This window comes from Stegostoma tigrinum, chromosome 3 (assembly GCF_030684315.1).
Source record: "Stegostoma tigrinum isolate sSteTig4 chromosome 3, sSteTig4.hap1, whole genome shotgun sequence".
In the NCBI taxonomy this organism is placed as follows: domain Eukaryota; kingdom Metazoa; phylum Chordata; class Chondrichthyes; order Orectolobiformes; family Stegostomatidae; genus Stegostoma; species Stegostoma tigrinum.
This window is the reverse complement of record NC_081356.1, coordinates 15,329,024-15,352,919: the sequence shown is the minus strand read 5'-3', so window position 1 is coordinate 15,352,919 and position 23,896 is coordinate 15,329,024. Positions and strand designations below refer to the sequence as shown.

The window sequence follows — 23,896 nt, the reverse complement described above, 5'->3', positions numbered from 1 at the left end:
CGGTGGGGAGAAATCAGAGTTAATGTTTTGAGTCCAGTGACCCTTCCAAAGCATGGTCACTGGAACCTAAATGTTAACTCTGACTTCTCTCCACAGATGATGCCAGACTTGCTGAGCTTTTCCAACAATTTATGTTTTTGATTCTTATTTCCAGCATCCACAGTTCTTTACGTTTTTATTTGCTGTATAAATGCTTCTGTCCCTTACATTCTCTCCCTGTCCCAATTTTTTCCCATACTATTTGGACACAAAATAAAAGTATCTTTTCCAGGATGACTAAATTGTGGAATTTGATTATATTCATCCTTGTCTCCATTTCAGAAATGTGAGATAACTGTTTGTTAGTGTGCAGAATATTTCAGCCACTATCATTTAAAAGCATTGTCTGTGAATTTTAATTGTGTTGTTTCAAAATAGCATTAGAGAACAAATGACAAAATGCAGAGGTTTGGTGGCCGATGCAATTTAACCATTTCAACTTTAACTACAGACTGTCAGAACCCCAGGAGAAATCACAAGAACACACCTGCACTAAAATTAGGAAGGGAAACCATTCCCAGAATTTCCAGTCCGAGGTTATTTCCAGACGCTGCAGTGACAGAATTGATAATGAGAGAAAGCTCGTAATCACGTAGCACCTTATTATGTTTTCATGAAATTCTACAATATATCAATAAAACCGTTTTGAATTTGAGTCACTGTTGACTCCAAAATAAGTGCAGCAACCAGTGTATCTATTCCAAAATTCCCCCAACAACACGTTAGCTGAACTGTTTTTAGTTATGTTGGTTGAGGGATGAGAGTTGGCCAGTATACTGAAAGAATCCTCTCTCTTTTTTGAGTGATGTCACCTGATCTTTAGCAACCACCTTAACAGGCAGTTTAGCTACTTCTCTCTGACAATGCAGCACCCCTTCAGTACTGTACTGTTGTAATGGAGTATCAGTCTACATTGTGTACTCAAATCTTGCACTGGTGATTGAACCCATAATGTTTCAACTTGGAGATCAGACTACTATCACTGTGCCAAGGGTGATGCTAAACTTTAGCTCGTCAAATACATTCCAATGTATTCTGTGCCAAACTTCTCATTTTGCTGAGAACCTCCAATTTCAAAACTCAGTTAAATAGCAGGCCCTGTGTGATGTATTTGCATCACAGACCCTGCACTGTAATTAACCCAAAAACATTGACCTTTGATAAATCTATTTGCCTACTTGATATAAGTATAGAAAGGGAAATTCCAACCTTCCCCCCCCTCCCCCACCCCACCCTTCCTGTGAAAGGAGCTAAATATTGTGGATCCTATTCATGTTGTAAATAATAGCTTAGTGCTTCTAATCCATGCTGTAGAAACTAGAGTTTAGGGCATGCTTGCGGAGTATAGAATTTTAAATCTCCCCCAGTACTGATTGCTAGCCCTTGCACTGTTCACTCTGCCCTACTTCAGTTTAAAATACCAAGGGCTTAGCTTAATCACACCTATTTTCACCTCTTCCTTAAAAGAAAAGGCACTTAAGTCAATTTGTAAGGCAGCTGGCCTTGACTCCTAATTGAAACCACAAATAATTGGAAATTTGCTTTTTTTTGTAGATTCAGACAGTACAGAACAGGCACTTCAGTCTATCAAGTCTGTGCTAATAATACTACATGAAACGTACATTTGTCCCACTTTCCAGCTCTTGGCCCATGGCCAGGTTTTCCTGGGCAGGCTCTCCCCTCTGCATTACCTGTGGAATTTACTAGAGTTTGCACTGTTCGGTCCAAATAATTAATACACATCGCGGTATATAGAATCCTTACAGTGTAGAAGCAGGCCATTCGGCCCATCAAATCCACAATGAACCTCCAAAGACAAGCCCACCCATACCTGCCGCATCCCTGTGGCTAATCCACTGAACCTGCACATCTTTGGAATGTGGGAGGAAACCAGGGCACCCAGAGGAAAAAAACACGGAGAATGTGAAAACTCCACGCCGACAATCACCAGAGGCTCGAATTGAACACCCGTCCCTGGCAAGTGAGCCGGCAAACACCTTATTATTATGTCTTGTCTTTGTTTGTTTTAGCAAAATGTAATACTTCATATTTATCCAGGGATAGTGGCGGAGGCAAATATGACAGGGACGTTTAAGGGACTTTTAGATAAACACGCGAATAAGCAAGGAATGGAGGGATACGGACCAAGGGCAGGCAAAAGGGATTAGTTTAATTTGGCATCATGTTCAGCGCAACACTGTGGGCCAAAGGGCCTGTTGCAACGCATATGGCCAATAAACCTTGCCAGTGTCACCCATATCCCATTCAGCAAAAAAAATCACAGGGGGCCCAAATCCCTCTAAGACTCTGCTGCCCGCACCCTGTCCCCAACTTTTCACAGTGAGACACACCAACTGGAACCTCATTGTTTCATTGGCACAACTGTGTCCATGAGTTGCAGCGTCATAAAGGGAAATAAGACTCTGAAAGTCTGGAGTTTATGCCCTTTAGATTCTAGTGGCACTTGGGTAAATTGGGGTGAGTAACAAGTATTGGCCCATACATGCAAGTCCCACAAAAGTAAATAACAGAGCTTTTGTAGATTTGATCCTCTTGTCATTGGAAGTTACATCTGAAGTGATCCTTTTTTGAACCTGCCCCTAACCACCACCTGAAGTGGGCAGGTGCTGAGATTTCTAGCCAACAAGGACAGGCTGAAACTAAGACAAATCAGTGACACTTGCACTAACAGTCCAAAAATAGAACTGTGGCCCCTACCACTTAAAAACACAAGCTCCTGCAGTGCCAGTACTGGTTGAGTACTGGAATCTCAGGCCTGGTATAATGGCTGGGATCTGTGACCCATGCAGTTTCAGAGTGAGTTGCTTCACCTCACTTGAGTTTGGCCTACGGGCTGATCATTTTAAATTCTGCTAAATATACTGAACAATGTTCTTAATGAGCTGCAATTTAATCATTGGCATATTTTCTACAGTTCCAAGTTCCACTTTGTTTCAGCTGAGCCAAAAAAGAGTAGCTTATTGAAGTCCAATCTTTCTCATTCACCACATTTCAATGGGCAAAAAGAGGGCATTTGACTTTGTTCCAGCAGAGAAACACCATTTTAGTTTCAGCTACATGTTACCCTTGGATTGGTGAAATTGAAAGCCTGTCCTCCTGCCAGTCTGAGCGATGTAATTATGCAGCAACTAAACAGAGACTTGGCATGGTCTCGTAAGGAGGAACGAGAGTTAAACTGCCCTTCAGCAACTTACTGGTGCCCAGTATGATTGAAGCACATGAAGCACATATGCAGGAGCCTGACTGCAGGCTAGCTTTATGTCAAATCACGGTAAGTTACTAACTTTAGGAACAAGAATAGGCCATTTGAGTTTATTTCACCATTTAGTTAAATCATGCCTGATCTGTATCTCAAATCAATGTGCCACCATTTCCCATTTCCTTCATGCTCTCCTTTAACAAAAATACAATCATCATTGCCTTGGAAGTATCAACGTTCCATGGCCATGATGACAGCTGCAAATATCCTGCCCTCAAAGCAACTCTAGTGTTGTTTCCCCTCAAGACTTCCAAATTAATCCAATTTGTTGTTGTCTTCCCATACCTTCCAGTATGTCTTCTTTTGCAAGTAATTCTCTAATTAATTTTATTCACAAATTCTTTTTCATCAATGCCCTGTGATGGAGAAGTTTGATATCCTGCTGTGTGGTACAATGAGAAACTCAATGCAAGTTCATTAAATTTTCAGTCAGTACCAAATCAGAAAGGGTAGCAGAATTGGTACATAAGACCATAAGACATAGGAGTGGAAGTAAGGCCATTGGGCCCATCAAGTCCACTCCGCCATTTAAATCATGGCTGATGGGCATTTCAACACCACTTCCCTATACTCTCCCCGTAGTCCTTGATTCCTTTTGAGATCAAGAATTTGTCGATCTCTGCCTTGAAGGCATCCAACGTCCCGGCCTCCACTGCACACTGCGGTACAGAAATTAGACTAAGTTCGGCATGATAACTGGGTAAAACTTGGAATTTAATATCGACCAATTCACCAAGTCTTCCATGAATGCTGTCGAAGGAGCTGACAGCAAGCTGAAATAGGCCAAGGTACCCAGCGATTTTTGTGGAAGAGACAGAAAGGGCAATATGGGAAACTTGGCAGGCCCAACTCCTTTCAATAAGGCCCGTGCTAATCAGGTTTTTCTGGTACAGAGTAGTAGGAAGGTGTGAGGCTAACTGTCACTCCAAGGTGGCAACTGAGGTGCAATTCAATTTGCTGGAGCATAAATCAACAGATCAGATGCTTAAATACTCACTTCCCACCTGCTGCATGTGGACTCCTTTGTTCTGTCCCTTCCCCCTCATATTCCCAATTCTGCTCAGGGTCCCCCGTGCCCCACCATCACCATAGAGGCTGTGTGGGAAGACTACCGTGCCAGGTCTTTGGACCAATCACTCAAATACACCATATACTAAAAACAATCAGGAACATTTAAAAATAATTAATTTCTTCTAAGTAATCAACTTGTTGTAACTAAAAGCAAACATCTAATTGGTATCCCCATTAGAGAGACAGTGTTAAAATGTCTTAATACTGTCAATAGAAAGAGATCCCTTTCAGATATGTGAGGAGACAGCTTTTGAAACTTAGATGAACATTTATAATGGTTTCAGGTGCCAAAGTAAAAAAACCCTGCAAATCCAAATAATACAGCCTATGACACTGCAGATTTAAAGGTTTTTTTTAAAAATAAGCTTCACCAAATGGTCTGTCAATCAACACAATCTAGGGACAAGTGTGTGTTTTCATTTTGTCCAACGAAACCCCCACTTTTTTTCAAATGTAAATAATTGAAGACAATGAAAAATAACGGAAATAGGACAAGTAATGTTAAAAAGACAAGCCTTAAAGCTATGTGTCCTACTACAGAGAGTATTCACAATATAGCAGATGAATTAATCATGCAAATATATGAAACTGAGTATGCTATAGGCGGGATTGAGGAGGCAAGGCTGTAGGGTGACCCAGGAACTGAATATTCAAAGCCATTTTGTTTTAGTATGGACAGGCAAAAAGGAAAAGGCAGTGGAGTTGCATTACTGATTAAAATTAATGCAACAGTAATGAAGGATATTAGCTCTGACAATGAGGAAAACAACATTACTGGGAATTATTAATAGATTTCCAAACTTATGGCTGATGTTGGGAATAGCATTTAACAGGAAATTATAAATGTGCAATAACAGTAATTAGTAATTTTGATTGACTTTAAAATGCATAGAGAATTGGGCAAATCAAGTTATTAACAATTCCAAATAAAGAAGAATTCCTGGCATGTATGTGGATCATTTTCTGCACCAATATATTGTTATAGTACTTGTTTCTCTAGTTGGTTTGTCAAACGGCCAAGGATGCTGGAAACAAAAGCAAAGCGCTGGAGAAACACAACAAACCTGGCAACATGTGTGGAGACAGAAACAGCGTTAACATTTCAAGTCTAGTAAGCCATTGTCAGAACTGACTAAGGGTATTGTGTCCATGTACATCAACCCTGCTTTTCTCTCAACAGATGCTGGCAGATCTGCTGTGTTTCTCCTGCAATCTGTTTTAGAGAACAGGCCTTCCTCGATTGGGTATTGTGTAATCAAAAAGAATAATTCGCAATCAAGTAACGCAAGACCCTTTGGGGAAGAATGACCATAATATGATAGAACTTTTCATCCAGATGGAGTGTGACACGGTTTATTCTGAGACTACGATCCTATATCTAAATAGGGAAACCACAAGGGGAATGAGGCATGAATTGGCTATGATTGATTGAAGAATGTTATTTAAAGAGATTACAGTAAAAGGCAACAAGCATTCAAACAGCATATGGGTGTCTGCAACAACTGTTCACTCTTGGCTGGCTCAAAAATAAAATGGAAAAAGGTGACCACACCATTGCTTACAAGGAAAATGATAGATTGTATTAGATCCAAGATGGAGGCATATAAATTGGCCAGTGAAGAGAACAGACCTGAGGAGCGGGAGCTATTTAGAATTCAGCAAAAGGAGAACAAAGGGGCTGACTAAGAAAGGGAAAACAGGCTGAGTATGATCTGGCTGAGATCATTAAAAACTGACTGTAAAAGTTTCTCTAGCTATCCAAAGAGAAAAAGATTGAAGACAAACATAGGTTTCTTACACAGTCAGAAACAGGGAATTTATAATGGGGAAAAAAGATATTGCTGATCAATGAAAAACATAATTCATCACTGGTAAGGAAATTGGAGACTGAAAGCCAATAAATCCCATGCTCTGATAATCGACATTCCAGAGTACTTAAGGAGGTTGTCCTAAAAATAATGGTATATTGGTGAATATCTTTCAAGATTCTACAAACTCTGAAACAGTTATTGCAGATCGGGGGCTAGCTAATGTAACCTCTCAACTTAAGAAGGGATGCAGAGTGACATTCAGAAATTATAGATTAGTCAACTTGATATTGGTAGTGTAGGAAATGCTACAGTCCATCTCTAAAGATCAAATAACTGCACATTTAGAGAACAGTGATAGGATCAGACAGAATCCTCATGGATTTACAAAAGGGGAATTGCACTCGGTGCATGGGATTGGATATAGTGCATTGAGATGGATACAAAACTGGCTGGCAGACAGGAAATAATGAAGAGCAATAAAAGGTCTTTTTTTTAAATAGCAGGCAATGTCTTTTGGGGTTACTGCAGGGATCAGTGCTAGGATCCTATTCACAATATATATTAATGAGTTTGATGTATCCTTGCACCCCAGTCACTGAAAGTAAGCATGCAGGTGCAGCAGGAAGTGATGATAAATGATATGTTGGCCTTCACAGTTAGAGGATTTAAGCAGAGCAGCAGGGATGAGACACTCAGGAAGGATGTTTTTGCCCGAAGGGAAGTGCAGTGAAGTTTTACCAGACTGATTCCCGGGATGGTGGGACTGTCAAAGGAGGAGATATTTAATTGGTTAGGATAACATATACTGAATTTCATAAGAATATAGAGCAGAGGAATTCAGGATTGCATTTTATTCCGATCAAAATGCATTTTGACCAAGTCCAGTCTCCAAAACACATTGACCTTGATGTTCATCAAGTGGCATTTTAGAACAAGAGCGAGGGGCTACAGAAGGCAGATTCCTTCAAAAACCATTACGTCGTAACTCATGTCAGTTATGACAGCAAATGGCCCTGATAAAGCTTTTTCTAATTCCTCTTTTTCTAAAATAATCCTGCATGTTGTTGTTGGATGTCCCCTACTATTGTTCTGCTAGGACGTTTATGAAGGGTTTCCTCTACCCAAGTCCAAATCAATCATACTTAGTATTAACAAAAATAGACCACGCACTGACACTTGAGATACATCATCTCCAAGTCTTCTCCAGTTGCAGTAACTTTTCTTGATCCTAAATATTTGTCATCTGTCACTTAACTAACGTTTCTATGCAAACAGCTACATCTCCCCTCACACTATACACCCAAATCTTTCGCAGCAAGTTTCCTCGGAGATATTTTATTAAACTACCTTCTGATATTCCCCGTACAGTACACAAAATTCATTCACTTTATACATACAATTACAGTATTCAATATAAAAAGATACCTCCTCAATTAATCAAACATAAGTGTTAAGAAACAAGCGCTGGAAGCTTTTGATTATTTTCTTCTACTCTAATTACTCACTAATTTGATCTCAAATTGAGGATTCCAGTATGAGAAAGTTAAAAAATTGCAAATTCCCTGTATTTTCTCTTCCCCCACACCAACCCCCACCCCTCCACTGTGCTCATGATTCAATCCTTCTTTAAAAATAGATACGATATACTTTATTTTTTAAAAACTTGACATTCAAACCATCTTTTTAAAAGCCTGATGCTTTATCAGTTTCACAAACTTAACCAGAAATCTTCCAATAAGAGTTAAGAAAATTTATTGTTGACATTTTGTGATCTGTGACAGTTATTTAAGAAAATTACTGAAAGTCTGATGAGTTGCTGATTCTGCAAGTGAACAGAAATCAGAAAACTTGAATCATCTTTTATCTGTACCAAATATAGACTGAATTAGCGTAGAAATAGAGATAGGAATTAGTGGAAACTCCCAGCAGTCTGCCTGGTAAAGGTGGGCACGTTCTGGGTAGCAGCTGATCTGCTGAAGAGTCCAATGCCAAGCATTTTAGATTTCCATCTTTCAGCACAGTTTCCAGTTGAGTAAAAGTGAAGTCATTTTAACTGTGACTTCCTGTTACATGAATTTTGTCCTGATTTTGTTCCATTACCACATCTGCACACTCAGCCGGTATCATAATTTGCAACAGCTGAAGTTTCAACTTAAACTGAATAATGGTAACCATTTATTAGTTGTATAGCCATAAAATTACAACTTTTCCATGAGACACATTATATTCAAATATCTTAGTGAAGAATGCGGCGTTCTTTGAGGTGTCAGACTTTGAATGAGAAGTCAAACTGGGGTCCTGTTTGCCCCTTTACGTTGCGGTAAAATATTCATTTATAATTTGTCGAAGAAAGGCAAAGTTCTCAACAATATCCTGGCCAATACTTAATCCCTAACTTTCAACACTCCTAGGTCAGGCCAATGATGCACTGGATAAGCAGCAGAGTAAGTCATCTCAAACCCTCCTCAGCCATATAAAGCAACATAAAGCTCACTCAAAAAGTGTCTCAACAAAAGCAGATACAGAATGATACAAAGTAAAACTTCCCCTACATTTACACATTTCATAGGCAGTGTAGTAGAGTGTAGTTAGTACAGAGAGATACATGTCTCATTGCATTGTCCATGCCTTTAGATCTGATAATGCATTGATTATCTACATAAGAAATCTTCCCGTACACTGCCTACACATCTATCAATATACACTTCTGATCAGATACAGAGTAAATCAGTCACTGCAATATCCCCTCAACACGCTCTTGAGTCAGGGCAACATTGTTTAGTTATAGAATAAAGCTCCTTCCTTGCTGTCCTTGCAATGACCAACAGAGCACACATAGGTGTGGTGCAGGCTAGCCAGTGTAAAAAGCCCTAAGTTCTTTAATCTTACTTTGTCAGGTGAAACATTGGATAGATATTGAGTAAAGCTCCATTTACACTGTGTCATCAAACACTCCCAGCATAATTATAGTCTTGGTTGTGTACAGAGTAAAATTCCCCCTCAATGTTTCATTGAACACTCCAAGATCTCAAAGAGACATATTAGTTACAGATTAGATCTTCCTCCAAACTGCCCATTGAACATTCCCAAAGCAGGTACAATATAGGTGAGATACAGAGAATACTACTTTTAGACTTGCCTATAAAATTCACTAGGGATGACATTTTACCAAGTAGAGACACCCTTCAGATTCCTCCAAATCGCCTCCTCAAACTCTTATCGAGAAACAGCTACACCAACTGTTAGATTCAGAGTAAAGCTTCTTCTACGTGGTTCCAGCAAATTCTCCAATAGCAGGTAGAATGCAAATGAGAGTAAAGGGACAGTGTAGATTAGATATTGAATAAAGCTCCCTCTACATGAAACCTTAGGTGTTTGATTGACCATTCAGTTTAGATCCTAAGTAAAGTCCCTGCTGCACAATCCCAGTAGATACCTCTTGTGCAAAGAGAACATGAATTATATATAAAGCAAAACTTCCTCTACACCGTCTCATCAGATCCTGGTCAGAAGTCACACGACATCAGGTTGTAGCCCTGATTGCACCTTACAAAGGGGGCTGCGCTCTGAAGGGTTGTGATTTCAAATAAACCTGTTGGACTACAACCTGGTGACATGTGACTTCTGACTTCATCCATCCCTGTCCAAGACTGGCACCTCTACATCATCAGATCCCAGAATTGGGACAACGTAAGTTCAGAGTAGAATACTCTGTATTGTCCTGTCATCTAAACAAATATTCCTGGACAGTTGGAATACATCATGAAAACAAAATACTGTAAATGTTGAAAACCTGAATTAAAAGCAGAGAATCCTGAAACTACTCAGCAGTTCAGGCCAAATCTGCAGAGAGAGAAGCAGACTAACGTATTGAGTCAAATATAACTTTTTCCCAGGTCAGGTGTCGCATTGGTTAGAGACAGAGTGAATCTCCTCGATAATTTTTCAATGAACAATGGTGGGCCAGGTACAGAATCTGTTCTGACGAATAGTCAAATTTGTCTGAAAACTTTGGCTTGAATCTAGTACTACACAGTTCCAGCATACAATCCTCGGGCAGGTAGAGAGCAAACGTTCCTCCACACCTCAAGTACAGGAGCATCACAAACCAGATACAAAGTAAAGCCACACTGACCCATAATTCAAGACTAACTCTAAACTCAGGTCCCAGAGGTAGTAAGACAGAATCTAACTCACTTTTCATCAGCTCTTTTCAATCAACTTCCACTCCCCTTCAAGTGACCATAACTTCAGTGCATTTTAAACATGTGTTCTGTTTCCCTTCCAGTTCTTTCCTCATTATCTTAAATTCTGTGATCGCTGTTTATTGATCTTGATGCAATTAATGTTGTTTAGCCTAGTTACCGCTATCAAAATTTTTCACAACTTTGAACACCTCAGTTAAATCTCCCCTTAACCCTTTCTGTTCTTTGTAGAACAATCCCAATTTTCCCATCTAATTGGACTGTCTTGTTTCTGCTGTAATTCTGAAGAATCTCCTTTCTATTCTCCCAAAGCTATTTCTACTTTGCTAATTACTGTGTGAATTTAGACTGAAAGTACAAATGCTAGCATCAGACTGTTCTGTAGTGATTTCCCCACTACCAAATTCTAACAGTTTCACTTGCCAATTGTTCAGAATTATGATTTTCTCATTTCCAGAGGTCCATCTTAAACGCCTGAGTTACAGCTAAGCTGTAGCTAAGTAGTCTAAATAGGTTGCACCTAACACTTTGTAACCCAGTCTAGGCTGGGGCCAGCTGATAGAGTCTTAAGTACAAGCATGGTGTGTAAGCATATCATTTGAAATCTCTCTGGTAACAGCAACATGTCAAACCATTTAATTGTTTGAGACAAAAGCCAGTTACTTCAACTGACATAATATGCCACCAAGAGGTAGTTACAAAATGGTAACATGCTTCTTTTAGTAATGGTCAATCATTACATGGATGGGATGGTAATTAAAATATTTCCATTCTATAAGTCTGCAGTTCATACTCTGAACTACTTTGAACTACTTAGAAAAAAAAAACTTACATTTGCACAACATCTTGACACATTTACTTGGAATACTGCGTCCAGTTCTGGGCGCCCTATTATAGGAAAGATGTGGATGCTTTGGAGAGGGTTCAGAGGAGGTTTACCAGGATGCTGCCTGGACTGGAGGGCTTATCTTATGAAGAGAGGTTGACTGAGCTCGGTCTCTTTTCATTGGAGAAAAGGAGGAGGAGAGGGGACCTAATTGAGGTATACAAGATAATGAGAGGCATAGATAGAGTCGATAGCCAGAGACTATTTCCCAGGGCAGAAATGGCTAGCACGAGGGGTCATAGTTTTAAGCTGGTTGGTGGAAAGTATAGAGGGGATGTCAGAGGCAGGTTCTTTACGCAGAGAGTTGTGAGAGCATGGAATGCGTTGCCAGCAGCAGTTGTGGAAGCAAGGTCATTGGGGTCATTTAAGAGACTGCTGGACATGCATATGGTCACAGAAATTTGAGGGTGCATCCATGAGGATCAATGGTCGGCACAACATTGTGGGCTGAAGGGCCTGTTCTGTGCTGTACTGTTCTATGTTCTATGTTCTATCTCTCACCGTTCCAGGACATTCCGAGATGCTTTAGAACGAAAGTTGAAATATAGTCACTATTTAGGAAATGGCAGTCAATTTGCAAGTAGCAAGGTCTCAAAAGAGCAGTGTGATGATGACTGAATAGTGCTAGTTGAAGAACAAATACTGGTCAGGAGACTGGTGAGAACTCCCCTGCTCTTCTTTCAAAGAGTATCTTTCATTTGCATATTATAAAGACACTGCTGCTTTGGATGTGGGTAAAAAGCACTTTCCTTTTGCCCATATCCAATCATATAATGATTCAGCACTGAAGGAAGCCTTTTGATACTGTGTGTTGACGGGGGTCATCTAATTTGTCCCTGAAAACTTCTCCTGCTTCAATTTTGAAAGGTATTACTGAATCTATTTCTAACATATTTTATACTAAATATAACTCACTGCCTATATTTAATTTTCTCATGTTGCTGATTCTTTTGCCATATATGTTAAATCTGTACTATCTAGCTAATGACCCTTGCACCACAGGAAAACATTCTCTTTATGTAGTCTATTAAATCTCTTCATGATCTTATAGGCATTGACTATAGATAATGGACTAGATACGACACACGTTTGGAGCAGACGGTCCTTGACTCTAGATTTCCTGGCCCAGAAGTAGGGACATTACCACTGCACTATAAGACCTCCTTCATTATCTTATATTTTTCTAACAAATCTCCCGTTAACCTTGATTACTCCCGAGACAATAATTCCAGGTTTTCTCAACTCCCTCTTTCATCCCCAGTACCCTTCCACTAAATCTGCCCTCCGTCCTCACTAATGCCTTGTCATCATCCTTGCTAAATTGTGTTACCCAGATCTGAACACACTATTCCAGTTGGTGCCTACCAGCATTATATAAAAGTTTTGACAAAAAAATCCATTATTTTTACTCAGTTTGGTTTATGTTTAGAAAAGCCAAAGTGCCCACGTCATCTTCACTAGCTATCCAGGCTTCTTGAGAAATCTTCAAAGATTTATGTACATATATCACCAGGGCCATTCTTTTTCTGCCTCTCCTTTACAACAGTTGCTTCATACCTCTGTTTTAAATTTTGTTTGTCACACAACTATGAAGTGTAACAGTCTCAAGACCTCCTGAAGCCTTTCACTATCCCCTCTTTGTTTAGAGTTGTCACATTTTGTGCCATTTGCAGATGTTGAAATTGTCTTCTCTGCCCCTTTCAGTTCATTTGAATATGTACAACAGCAGCTTTGAGTGTTCACTCACGTTTCACTTACTTGGAAGCTGCTGGCCTTTGATTCACAGACAATGAGAGTTTTTTTTAAAAAAGAAATCACTGACTTCAACATGCTTGCAGCCTGGAAGTCACTCTGTGGCTCACATTGCTTGGCTACAGGCTGACAGTTTCTGTAGTCTACGGGCAGAGGGAGAGGCGTGCATTTGTCACAGCAAGGAGCACTGGACAATCAAGGCGGGTGAACATGTCATTGTGTGGCACCATGTGCCAGCAGTTTGTGTGGAAAACACACTGCTTCAAGCAAATGTCCAATGTCTGAAAAGGATGGGGTGAAGGGAAGCTACCGTTGGTCAGGGTTACTGCAACAGACAGCCAAAGGGGCATGCCCAATTCTAGTCCAGATGTTTTCCATGGTCACTCTCATCCTAACGACAGAGTCTGGAGATCTGTGTCCTTGCAGCTGGAGATTAGGCTACATTCAGTCCTGTAGCTCATGCAAAACCAGTCTGGGGGTTGCAAATAGGTCAGTTGGGGTGCTCAGGAGACTTCAGACAGGGGGCAGGTAGGACAGTTCTTTCCTGCAATTAGACAAAGGAGGAACTGACTGTGATGGAAGTGGATGCAAAAGGATTTAGTAATGAAACAGGAGTAGAAGTAACCATGCTATGTCCCCTGTTATTGAGCAGAAAGAGCAGGGGGAGGACAGGGGTTAGTAGTTTGAGAGAATATAGAAGGTGAGAGTTGTTGAGTGGACATGATGTATTCAATGGTGAGAGTGCTGAGAGGTAGGTACAGCGGCCAAGTTAGTGAGTAGTGGGCATGAGAGAGACAGGGTAGCAGAGAGAAGATGGAGGCATTTACTCTTGTGGAGTGGAGACCATTGACTTTCATCTTGTGCTGTTGGGCATCCCACTTCTCAGGAGACTCGCCAATGACCTCGGCTATTGTTGGTGTCCAGACTGGGGCTGGCCTGATTGAGTGGTTTGGCCTCCTCTGACTGTCCACAGGTCGAAGAATGACCCTCCTCCCACCACCCAATCTGCCAAGACTTCTATGTCAGGTTCCACAAAGCAGTGAGCGAGCCATGGCTCAAGCAACATGCTGTGAGAGTCCATCCTTGATGTAAGAGTCTAAAGAGATGTGCAGGGATAATGGGAACTGCAGATGCTGGAGAATCCAAGATAATAAAATGTGAGGCTGGATGAACACAGCAGGCCCAACAGCATCTCAGGAGCACAAAAGCTGACGTTTCGGGCCTAGACCCTTCATCAGAGAGGGGGATGGGGTGCGGGTTCTGGAATAAATAGGGAGAGAGGGGGAGGCGGACCGAAGATGGAGAAAAAAGAAGACAGGTGGAGAGAGTATAGGTGGGGAGGTAAGGAGGGGATAGGTCAGTCCAGGGAAGACGGACAGGTCAAGGAGGTGGGATGAGGTTAGTAGGTAGGAGATGGGGATGCGGCTTGGGGTGGGAGGAAGGGATGGGTGAGAGGAAGAACAGGTTAGGGAGGCAGAGACAGGATGGACTGGTTTTGGTTTGCAGTGGGTGGAGGGGAAGAGCTGGGCTGGTTGTGTGGTGCAGTGGGGGGAGGGGACAAACTGGGCTGGTTTAGGGATGCGGTGGGGGAAGGGGAGATTTACACCGCATCCCTAAACCAGCCCAGCTCTTCCCCTCCACCCACTGCATCCCAAAACCAGTCCAACCTGTCTCTGCCTCCCTAACCTGTTCTTCCTCTCACCCATCCCTTCCTCCCACCCCAGGCCGCACCCCCATCTCCTACCTACTAACCTCATCCCACCTCCTTGACCTGTCTGTCTTCCCTGGACTGACCTATCCCCTCCCCACCTATACTCTCTCCACCTATCTTCTTTTCTCTCTATCTTTGGTCCGCCTCCCCCTCTCTCCCTATTTATTCCAGAACCCTCACCCCATCCCCCTCTCTGATGAAGGGTCTAGGCCCGAAACGTCAGCTTTTGTGCTCCTGAGATGCTGCTTGGCCTGCTGTGTTCATCCAGCCTCACATTTTATTATAAAGAGATGTGCAGCTGGGTTTTAAACATGGCAATGGTGACACAAATATCACCATATCCCAACAACTGAGAGTACAGCTGCCCTTCCAACAGGCTGAGTCCACAGGAAAACACGTGGTTGTATAATTGATGAGGGGAAGAGCAGAAGTTTGCCCAAGAACTATCCAGGTGCCTTGCATCTCCCTCCACAAAAGAGTTGATCTGAAATTGGGAAACATTCTATCCTCTGATTCCCTTTCACACAGAAGTGACGATTTCCATCTGATACCCCATGGCAACAGTAAAACAAAAGCATCAGAACTGGGGGCAGGTGAGGTGTGAACAGTGTGAATTGGCTGATGGTGATGATGATGATCATGAACTGTGTGTCAACCTTTAACAACTATTCACCCTCCTAGCCAGATAGTTATCCACTCCTTTGTCTGCCCAACTGTTCTTCTCTCTCTTTGAACTCTATCTGCACCAATTGTTTATTCCTTACTGCCTCCCCTCACCTGATCTTCCACCTACAAACCAACATTTTCCTATCTACCAAAAGTTCCGCGGAAGGGTCACTAGACCCAAAAGATCAATCGTGATTTCTATCCATAGAAGCTGCCAGGCCTGTTGAGCTTTTCCAGCAATTTCTCTTTTCTTTGATTCTTACTCCCAGTAGTTCTTCCAGTTTATATTTGCTAGCTTTGGTTTTTGCTCTCAGTGAGGACTTGCGCACCGATTTACACCTTCAGCCCATGAGGGTCACTTATACAGACAATGTGAAAATCGATCAAGTCAATTTAGGGTCAATGCATAAAGAAATATAAAAGTTACTTTTGTCTTTTAAGGTAGAAACAGTGTTGGAAAGGGAAATTAAAAGCTCAGCCAGTTGTTTTTAAATTTCCTATCAATATAAATTGCATTGCTAAGAAGCCTTCTAAACTCATTGTTTGAGGCATAAGACTGCAACATACATTCTACTTGGAGGATGACGCACAGTACATTTATCACCTTATTGTTGATTCGTTAACTTTAACTAATTAACAAATTACTTTTAAAACATCACAGTAGTTGAAACATCTGTGCAGCAATAAATGAGGATGTACTGCCTCCTCTCTTTATTAACCCTGACCACCTACTGAACTTGCTGTCATACATGTTTCTCTGGTTTGTTTTTACTGACTGGTCGCTAGTATCCTACAATGTTTGAACTTGGTGCACGTAGTCTCGTTCCCTCTTCCCACTCACATGCAGTACATTCCTAATTTTCTCAGCTAAAAACACATGGAGGTATGAGTTCTGAGGTGTGACAGTTGGGCACATGCAAAACACATGCCTTTTTCACTCATAAGTCTGGAATTTCACACCCTGTTGCTCCTGGTCCACATAATAGGAAACTGCATACTTCCAACCCTTGATTTTCACTTGTTAAAATTAATAACCAGAAAACTATATGTTTGGAATGCAGAATTTTCCAAAATACTTCCCTTGGTTTTAATTTGAAGGAAGTTAAGAAACCATAAGCTTGTGAAGCAACACAAAGTATTTCATCTGTGATTATTTCAGCAGTAACCCAACCTCCCAAAAAGAAGGGATAACCAGAGACAGGCTCTGCTCCAGGCAGTGACAAATACTCAGCAGGTCAAACAGCATCTGCAGAGAAAAACATAGCCCAAAGAGGTGATAGCAATCGCAGGAGGGAATCTTTAATATCACTTTTAGGGAAGATCCATGCAATCAATGCCCCTTGGGCACTTAACTGGACAGCCATGGGCCTTTGCTCAGACAAGGAGCAGGAACGTCTTGGACCATTCAAAAGCAGGCAGCTCAACTGAGGGGGAGTATCACTGGGACTGGGTGGTTGCTGTCATTATAACTGAGGACTGGGATCTTTGTTGGATCCCAAGCTGCCAGTGGGTGGTGGTGGGAGAAGATTCAGGTGAAGGTCATTGCAAAGGCAGGCAAGTAGCTTCAAATGCACAACCCTATCTCCTTCCTGACACCAGATCCTCCTTCTACTAGGCATTGAGTGTCTTTTATTGAGGAATACCCTCCTGCATTAATTGGCTAATTAAGGGCCATAGTTGGCTATGGGGTGATCATCCTTGACCAGCTTCCCACCTGGACTTCTTCAGGCAGCAGGAAAGTGGCCAAGTACCCAGTGACCACTCTCCCACCCATCAAAGGAAACAACATTAAATTCTGTCCAAGCTTTCTGGCCCGTGACCTATCGGACAAAGTTCTCTTCTGGTGAAGGATCATCGATTTGAAACATTAACTCTACTTCTCTCCACAGATGCTGCCTAACCTGCTGAGTATTTCCAGCATTTTCTGTTCTTGCTTCCGATTTCCAGCTCCGTGGCATTTTGTTTTTGTCATTATGATGCACTGCATTATTTTTAGTGCTCCTCTTATTCAATTATGGTGCTGTGAAAGGCACACCGGGTGCTGGGTGAGGGACTGAGGATTCACTGGTTATTAGTAAGATGTGATCAGTGACAGCAGGTGAATGTCATGCTTACAAAGGGATGAAGATTGATTCTGCTTCTCCCTACCTCTCCCTCACCACCAATGGTTTGCGTTACCTTAACAGGCTTTGCATGTAAATTAGTAAACTGAAAACACAAGATAATAAAATGTGAGGCTGGATGAACACAGCAGGCCAAGCAGCATCTCAGGAGCACAAAAGCTGACGTTTTGGGCCTAGACCCTTCATCAGAGAGGGGGATGGAGAGAGGAAACTGGAATAAATGGAGGCGGACCGAAGATGGAGACTAAAGAAGATAGGTGGAGAGAGTATAGGTGGGGAGGTAGGGAGGGGATAGGTCAGTCCAGGGAAGACAGACAGGTCAAGGAGGTGGGGTGAGGTTAGTAGGTAGATGGGGGTGCGGCATGGGGTGGGAGGAAGGGATGGGTGAGAGGAAGAACAGGTTAGGGAGGCAGAGACAGTTTGGACTGGTTTTGGGATGCAGTGGGAGGAGGGGTAGAGCTGGGCTGGTTGTGTGGTGCAGTGGGGGGAGGGGACAAACTGGGCTGGTTTAGGTTTGCAGTTGGGGAAGGGGAGATTTTGAAACTGGTGAAGTCCACATTGATACCATTAGGCTGCAGGGTTCCCAGGCGGAATATGAGTTGCTGTTCCTGCAACCTTCGGGTGGCATCATTGTGGCACTGCAGGAGGCCCATGATGGACATGTCATCTAGAGAATGAGAAGGGGAGTGGAAATGGTTTGCGACTGGGAGGTGCAGTTGTTTGTTGCGAACTGAGCGGAGGTGTTCTGCAAAGCGGTCTCCAAGCCTCCGCTTGGTTTCCCCAATGTAGAGGAAGCCACACCGGGTACAATGGATGCAGTATACCACATTGGCAGATGTGCAGGTGAACCTCTGCTTAATGTGGAATGTCATCTTGGGGCCTGGGATAGGGGTAAGGGAGGAGGTGTGGGGGCAAGTGTAGCATTTCCTGCGGTTGCAGGGGAAGGTGCCGGGTGTGGTGGGGTTGGAGGGCAGTGTGGAGCGAACAAGGGAGTCACGGAGAGAGTGGTCTCTCCAGAAAGCAGACAGGGGTGGGGATGGAAAAATGTCTTGGGTGGTGGGGTTGGATTGTAAATGGCGGAAGTGTTGGAGGATGATGCGTTGTATCCGGAGGTTGGTAGGGTGGTGTGTGAGAACGAGGGGAATCCTCTTTGGGCGGTTGTGGCGGGGGCGGGGTGTGAGGGACGTGTTGCGGGAAATACGGGAGACGCGGACAAGGGCGTTCTCGATCACTGTGGGGGGGAAAGTTGCGGTCCTTGAAGAACTTGGACATCTGGGATGTGCGCGAGTGGAATGTCTTATCGTGGGAGCAGATGCGGCGAAGGCGGAGGAATTGGGAATAGGGGATGGAATTTTTGCAGGAGGGTGGGTGGGAGGAGGTGTATTCTAGGTAGCTGTCGGAGTCGTTGGGCTTGAAATGGACATCAGTTACAAGCTGGTTGCCTGAGATGGAGACTGAGAAGTCCAGGAAGGTGAGGGATGTGCTGGAGATGGCCCAGGTGAACTGAAGGTTGGTATGGAAGGTGTTGGTGAAGTGGATGAACTGTTCGAGCTCCTCTGGGGAGCAAGAGGCGGCACCGATACAGTCATCAATGTACCGGAGGAAGAGGTGGGGTTTGGGGCCTGCGTAGGTGCGGAAGAGGGACTGCCTAGCTGAACTCGTCCTCACCCTCAACAACTTCTCGTTTGACTCCTCCCACTTCCTACAGACTAAGGGGGTGGCCATGGGCACCCGCATGGGCCCCAGCTATGCCTGCCTCTTTGTAGGTTACGTGGAACAGTCCCTCTTCCGCACCTACACAGGCCCCAAACCCCACCTCTTCCTCCGGTACATTGATGACTGTATCGGTGCCGCCTCTTGCTCCCCAGAGGAGCTCGAACAGTTCATCCACTTCACCAACACCTTCCACCCCAAACTTCAGTTCACCTGGGCCATCTCCAGCACATCCCTCACCTTCCTGGACTTCTCAGTCTCCATCTCAGGCAACCAGCTAGAAACTGATGTCCATTTCAAGCCCACTGACTCCCACAGCTACCTAGAATACACCTCCTCCCACCCACCCTCCTGCAAAAATTCCATCCCCTATTGCCAATTCCTCCACCTCCGCCGCATCTGCTCCCACGATAAGACATTCCACTCCCGCACATCCCAGATGTCCAAGTTCTTCAAGGACCGCAACTTTCCCCCCACAGTGATCGAGAACACCCTTGACCGCGTCTCCCGTATTTCCTGCAACACATCCCTCACACCCCGCCCCCGCCACAACCGCCCAAAGAGCATCCCCCTCGTTCTCACACACCACCCCACCAACCTCCGGATACAACGCATCATCCTCCGACACTTCCGCCATCTACAATCCGACCCGACCACCCAAGACATTTTTCCATCCCCTCCCCTGTCTGCTTTCCGGAGAGACCACTCTCTCCGTGACTCCCTTGTTCGCTCCACACTGCCCTCCAACCCCACCACACCCGGCACCTTCCCCTGCAACCGCAGGAAATGCTACACTTGCCCCCACACCTCCTCCCTCACCCCTATCCCAGGCCCCAAGATGACATTCCACATTAAGCAGAGGTTCACCTGCACATCTGCCAATGTGGTATACTGCATCCATTGTACCCGGTGTGGCTTCCTCTACATTGGGGAAACCAAGCGGAGGCTTGGAGACCGCTTTGCAGAACACCTCCGCTCAGTTCGCAACAAACAACTGCACCTCCCAGTCGCAAACCATTTCCACTCCCCCTCCCATTCTTTAGATGACATGTCCATCATGGGCCTCCTGCAGTGCCACAATGATGCCACCCGAAGGTTGCAGGAACAGCAACTCATATTCCGCCTGGGAACCCTGCAGCCTAATGGTATCAATGTGGACTTCACCAGTTTCAAAATCTCCCCTTCCCCAACTGCAAACCTAAACCAGCCCAGTTTGTCCCCTTCCCCCCACTGCACCACACAACCAGCCCAGCTCTTCCCCTCCACCCACTGCATCCCAAAACCAGTCCAACCTGTCTCTGCCTCCCTAACCTGTTCTTCCTCTCATCCATCCCTTCCTCCCACCCCAAGCCACACCCCCAGCTACCTACTAACCTCATCCCACCTCCTTGACCTGTCCGTCTTCCCTGGACTGACCTATCCCCTCCCTACCTCCCCTCCTATACTCTCTCCACCTATCTTCTTTACTCTCCATCTTCGGTCCGCCTCCCCCTCTCTCTCTAATTATTCCAGAACCCTCACCCCATCCCCCTCTCTGATGAAGGGTCTAGGCCCGAAACGTCAGCTTTTGTGCTCCTGAGATGCTGCTGGGCCTGCTGTGTTCATCCAGCCTCACATTTTATTATCTTGGAATTCTCCAGCATCTGCAGTTCCCATTATCTCTGATACTAAAGTGAAAACACAGATGATTTACTGATTTAACAGGAAAAAGACAAAACACAGTGACTTAGTGATGGGGTAACAGGTAGACAAAGAAAATTGAATCAGGACACTTCAGAGATTTGGTTCACTCCAGTTTAAATGTGGCAAAATCAAGCAGACCAGTTTAGATTTGTACTTTATTCTAACATGTTTAAGGGACAGGCTGGAGAAGGAGTAATATGGCTCTATCACAACAATAAATAGCACGGGTTTTAATGTTCTTAACCTTTTTGGGGATGTTTTGAGAAAATGTAAACATTAAAAAGTTCAGAGATGCCTTTTGATGTTGAGTGGTAGAGTAGATTATGCATGAAAGTCACCTCACTAAAACGAGCACCTTGGAGATTTAAGGCAGCATTGGGTGAAAAAAAAATTGTGCAACAGATGAGAGATAGGAAGCTAAGGTGAAAGCTGTATTGTCAGACTGAAAGGGGGAAGGGTTGTGTGAAATGCTATAAAAAGTGCTCAGTCTTTAGCCATTGCTCCGTTACACACAAAATGATACAGAAGACTGCCGCTTTGTTGACATCACAAGATACAGTGCAGGTTTTCAACAGGCAGTAACAAGGCCCCAATTCTGTGTGCCATGTCTGGCAATGTATCAGGAGGTGGTGTGCAACTTCAACTCTGAAAGCAGGACACAGCAGCCGAGCTTGGGGTGGATGGGAATTTAGAATGTTTATGTAAATGGAGCAGACAGGTGGCAGATGCCTGTCTGCCAAGCACAATCACAGAGTGCCTCACGTTGAACAAAGTAACACGTGACACAAATACAAAATGAATTAGCACTAGCCGTCTCAAGAATTGCAACTTGCAGCAGCAATGCGCTTGTCCCCACCAAAGTCTAGACACCGTGTGAAACGATTTAAAAATGTGCTTGGAGATGCATTTGGAACAGTGGCTGGTGTGGGTGTTGCTAAGGTTATATGATACAGATCATTGGCCTCGCTTGAAAAATTCGGGGCTTTATGAATAGTACAAAAGGCGAGGAATTTATGTTAAGCATTTAAAAATCACTCAGCTGGAGTACTCTACCCAATTCTGGGCAGCACACTTTGGGAAGGATGCCAAGGTCTTGGAGAGGGAGCAGAGGAGATTTACTAGAAAAGAACCAGGATCAGAGACTTCATTTATGTGTAAAGCTTATAGAATGGGGGAATTGTTCACTTGGAGCACAGAGAGTTCAGGGAAAGTTTTCTAGAGGTGATTAATTAGCAAAGATTTCTTTATAAAAGTAAACTGGCAGAAACCGTCCAGATAGTCAATAACCAAAGTACATCAATTTCAAATAATTGCCAAACAAACAAACAAACAAGAGGCTGCTGAGATTTTATTTTTAATACAGTTGTGAAGATTTGGAATCTCATACCTGAAAGGGTGGTTGGAAGCCAATTCGATAATAATTTTTAAAAGAGAATAGTGTGTGCATATTGACCAACAGAAAGGATTAAATGGATAACATTTCAACGAAACTGGCTCAATTTGCTCAAATATTTGGAGATGGACTTGAATCCACAGCCTGAGTCCGAGTAGAAGTGTTAGCACTGAGCCTGCGTTGTCACACAGGCAAGTGTGACTCAAAAACAAGGCTACAAGGGTTGTTTTAAGGAAGCACGTTCCAATTACAACTTCCATAGCTAACACTTACTGGGAATAGGGAAATGAGCTCTAATTTCACCCAGAGGCAAGGAAAGCTCCAAGCACAAGCTTGTGAAATGATCATTACGGAGCACCAATTTATGGTTCACTTGCCAGTGCGATGACAGCACAGTCTCCATTAGGATATTATTTCTGAAATAAACTGGAACCGCACAGGATGATGAATATCTTTCTACTGCTGTACCTTACTAAACAGGTACATCTTGAAGCTGTAATGGGTTAAACAATTAAAGAGATTAAATGTTGCCAAGATTTTTTTTGTGTCACAGTGACTGGTGTTCCATGGAAATGACTGTAATATACACCACAGCCTGGTACAGCTGCTGCTGTACATGTCTGTCGGCCTCGTCAAAATAGACTCCAAATAGGCCAACTTGTATTCTTCTAAAAATAAATTATTGTTGGCAGCTGTCGACCTTGTTTACCAACTCATCTTGGGTGGATGGTAGGGCAGTGCTAGAAACCTTGACTTTTGTTCTTGTTTGACGGATTAAACTTCACAAAAATGCCACCTTGAGCAATCAAGCTTTATATGTTGTCTGAGCTCTCAAATAGTTATCATTCTAACATCATCTGCACATGTTATTTAGTTGAATGCTTTAGCTTCCTCCAAATTCAATTAATCCAATGCGACCTTGGACAGTTCCCCGTCCTCCTCCTCCTCCTCCTCCTCCTCCTCAAATCTCAGTCCATACAAAACTTAGCTGCCACTTTCTTTGCTCGTATTAAGTTCGAATCACCCAACATATCTCGTACCAAATGACCTATATTGGTTTCAAATCTATCAAATTTCAAAGAAAAATGCTGGAATTCTGATTATAAAAATCAGGCGATACTTGAAACATTCTGTAGGTCAGGCTGCATTTGTACAGAGGAAAACAGATTAACATTTCAGGTCAATGATCTTTCATCAGACTCCACTGTGTCAATGCCTTCTCCAAAGTTACTGCCTGACCCTCCCGCCTCCCCACCTCTAACCTCCCCTCGGCCCACAACCATCCTAGAATCCTGCACTCCACCTGTTCTGGCCCAAAATCCTTTTCAGTGTCATTAGTAACTAGGACCAAGGATACTGTGGGTACATCAGGGCCCAGAAACTATGGTCCACCGCTCTAAGGGGCCTGCTGTGTTTGGGTTGTGTAGAGGGTGGGTGCCCGAGATCAGACATAATGCCACAGCAGTTGATTTCTCACCGTGACCCTGCGATTGGCCGTTTCAGCTCCACTCTCAGCTTTTTACATTTTAGGCCTCTCCTGCTATCAATTCCTTTTGAAGTTTC

The 23,896-nt window shown here is 43.4% G+C and overlaps 1 protein-coding gene across 1 annotated transcript in view; it reads right to left on the bottom strand.

Annotated features, from left to right (window-relative positions):
• Nucleotides 1–23,896, bottom strand: part of LOC125450811 (methylcytosine dioxygenase TET3-like) — a 160,569-nt gene that overhangs the window by 72,386 nt on the left and 64,287 nt on the right. Inside the window, exon 3 of the mRNA XM_059642595.1 lies at nucleotides 527–589. Coding sequence (XP_059498578.1) covers nucleotides 527–589 — 63 coding nt within the window. The remainder of the gene's footprint in view (nucleotides 1–526; nucleotides 590–23,896) is intronic.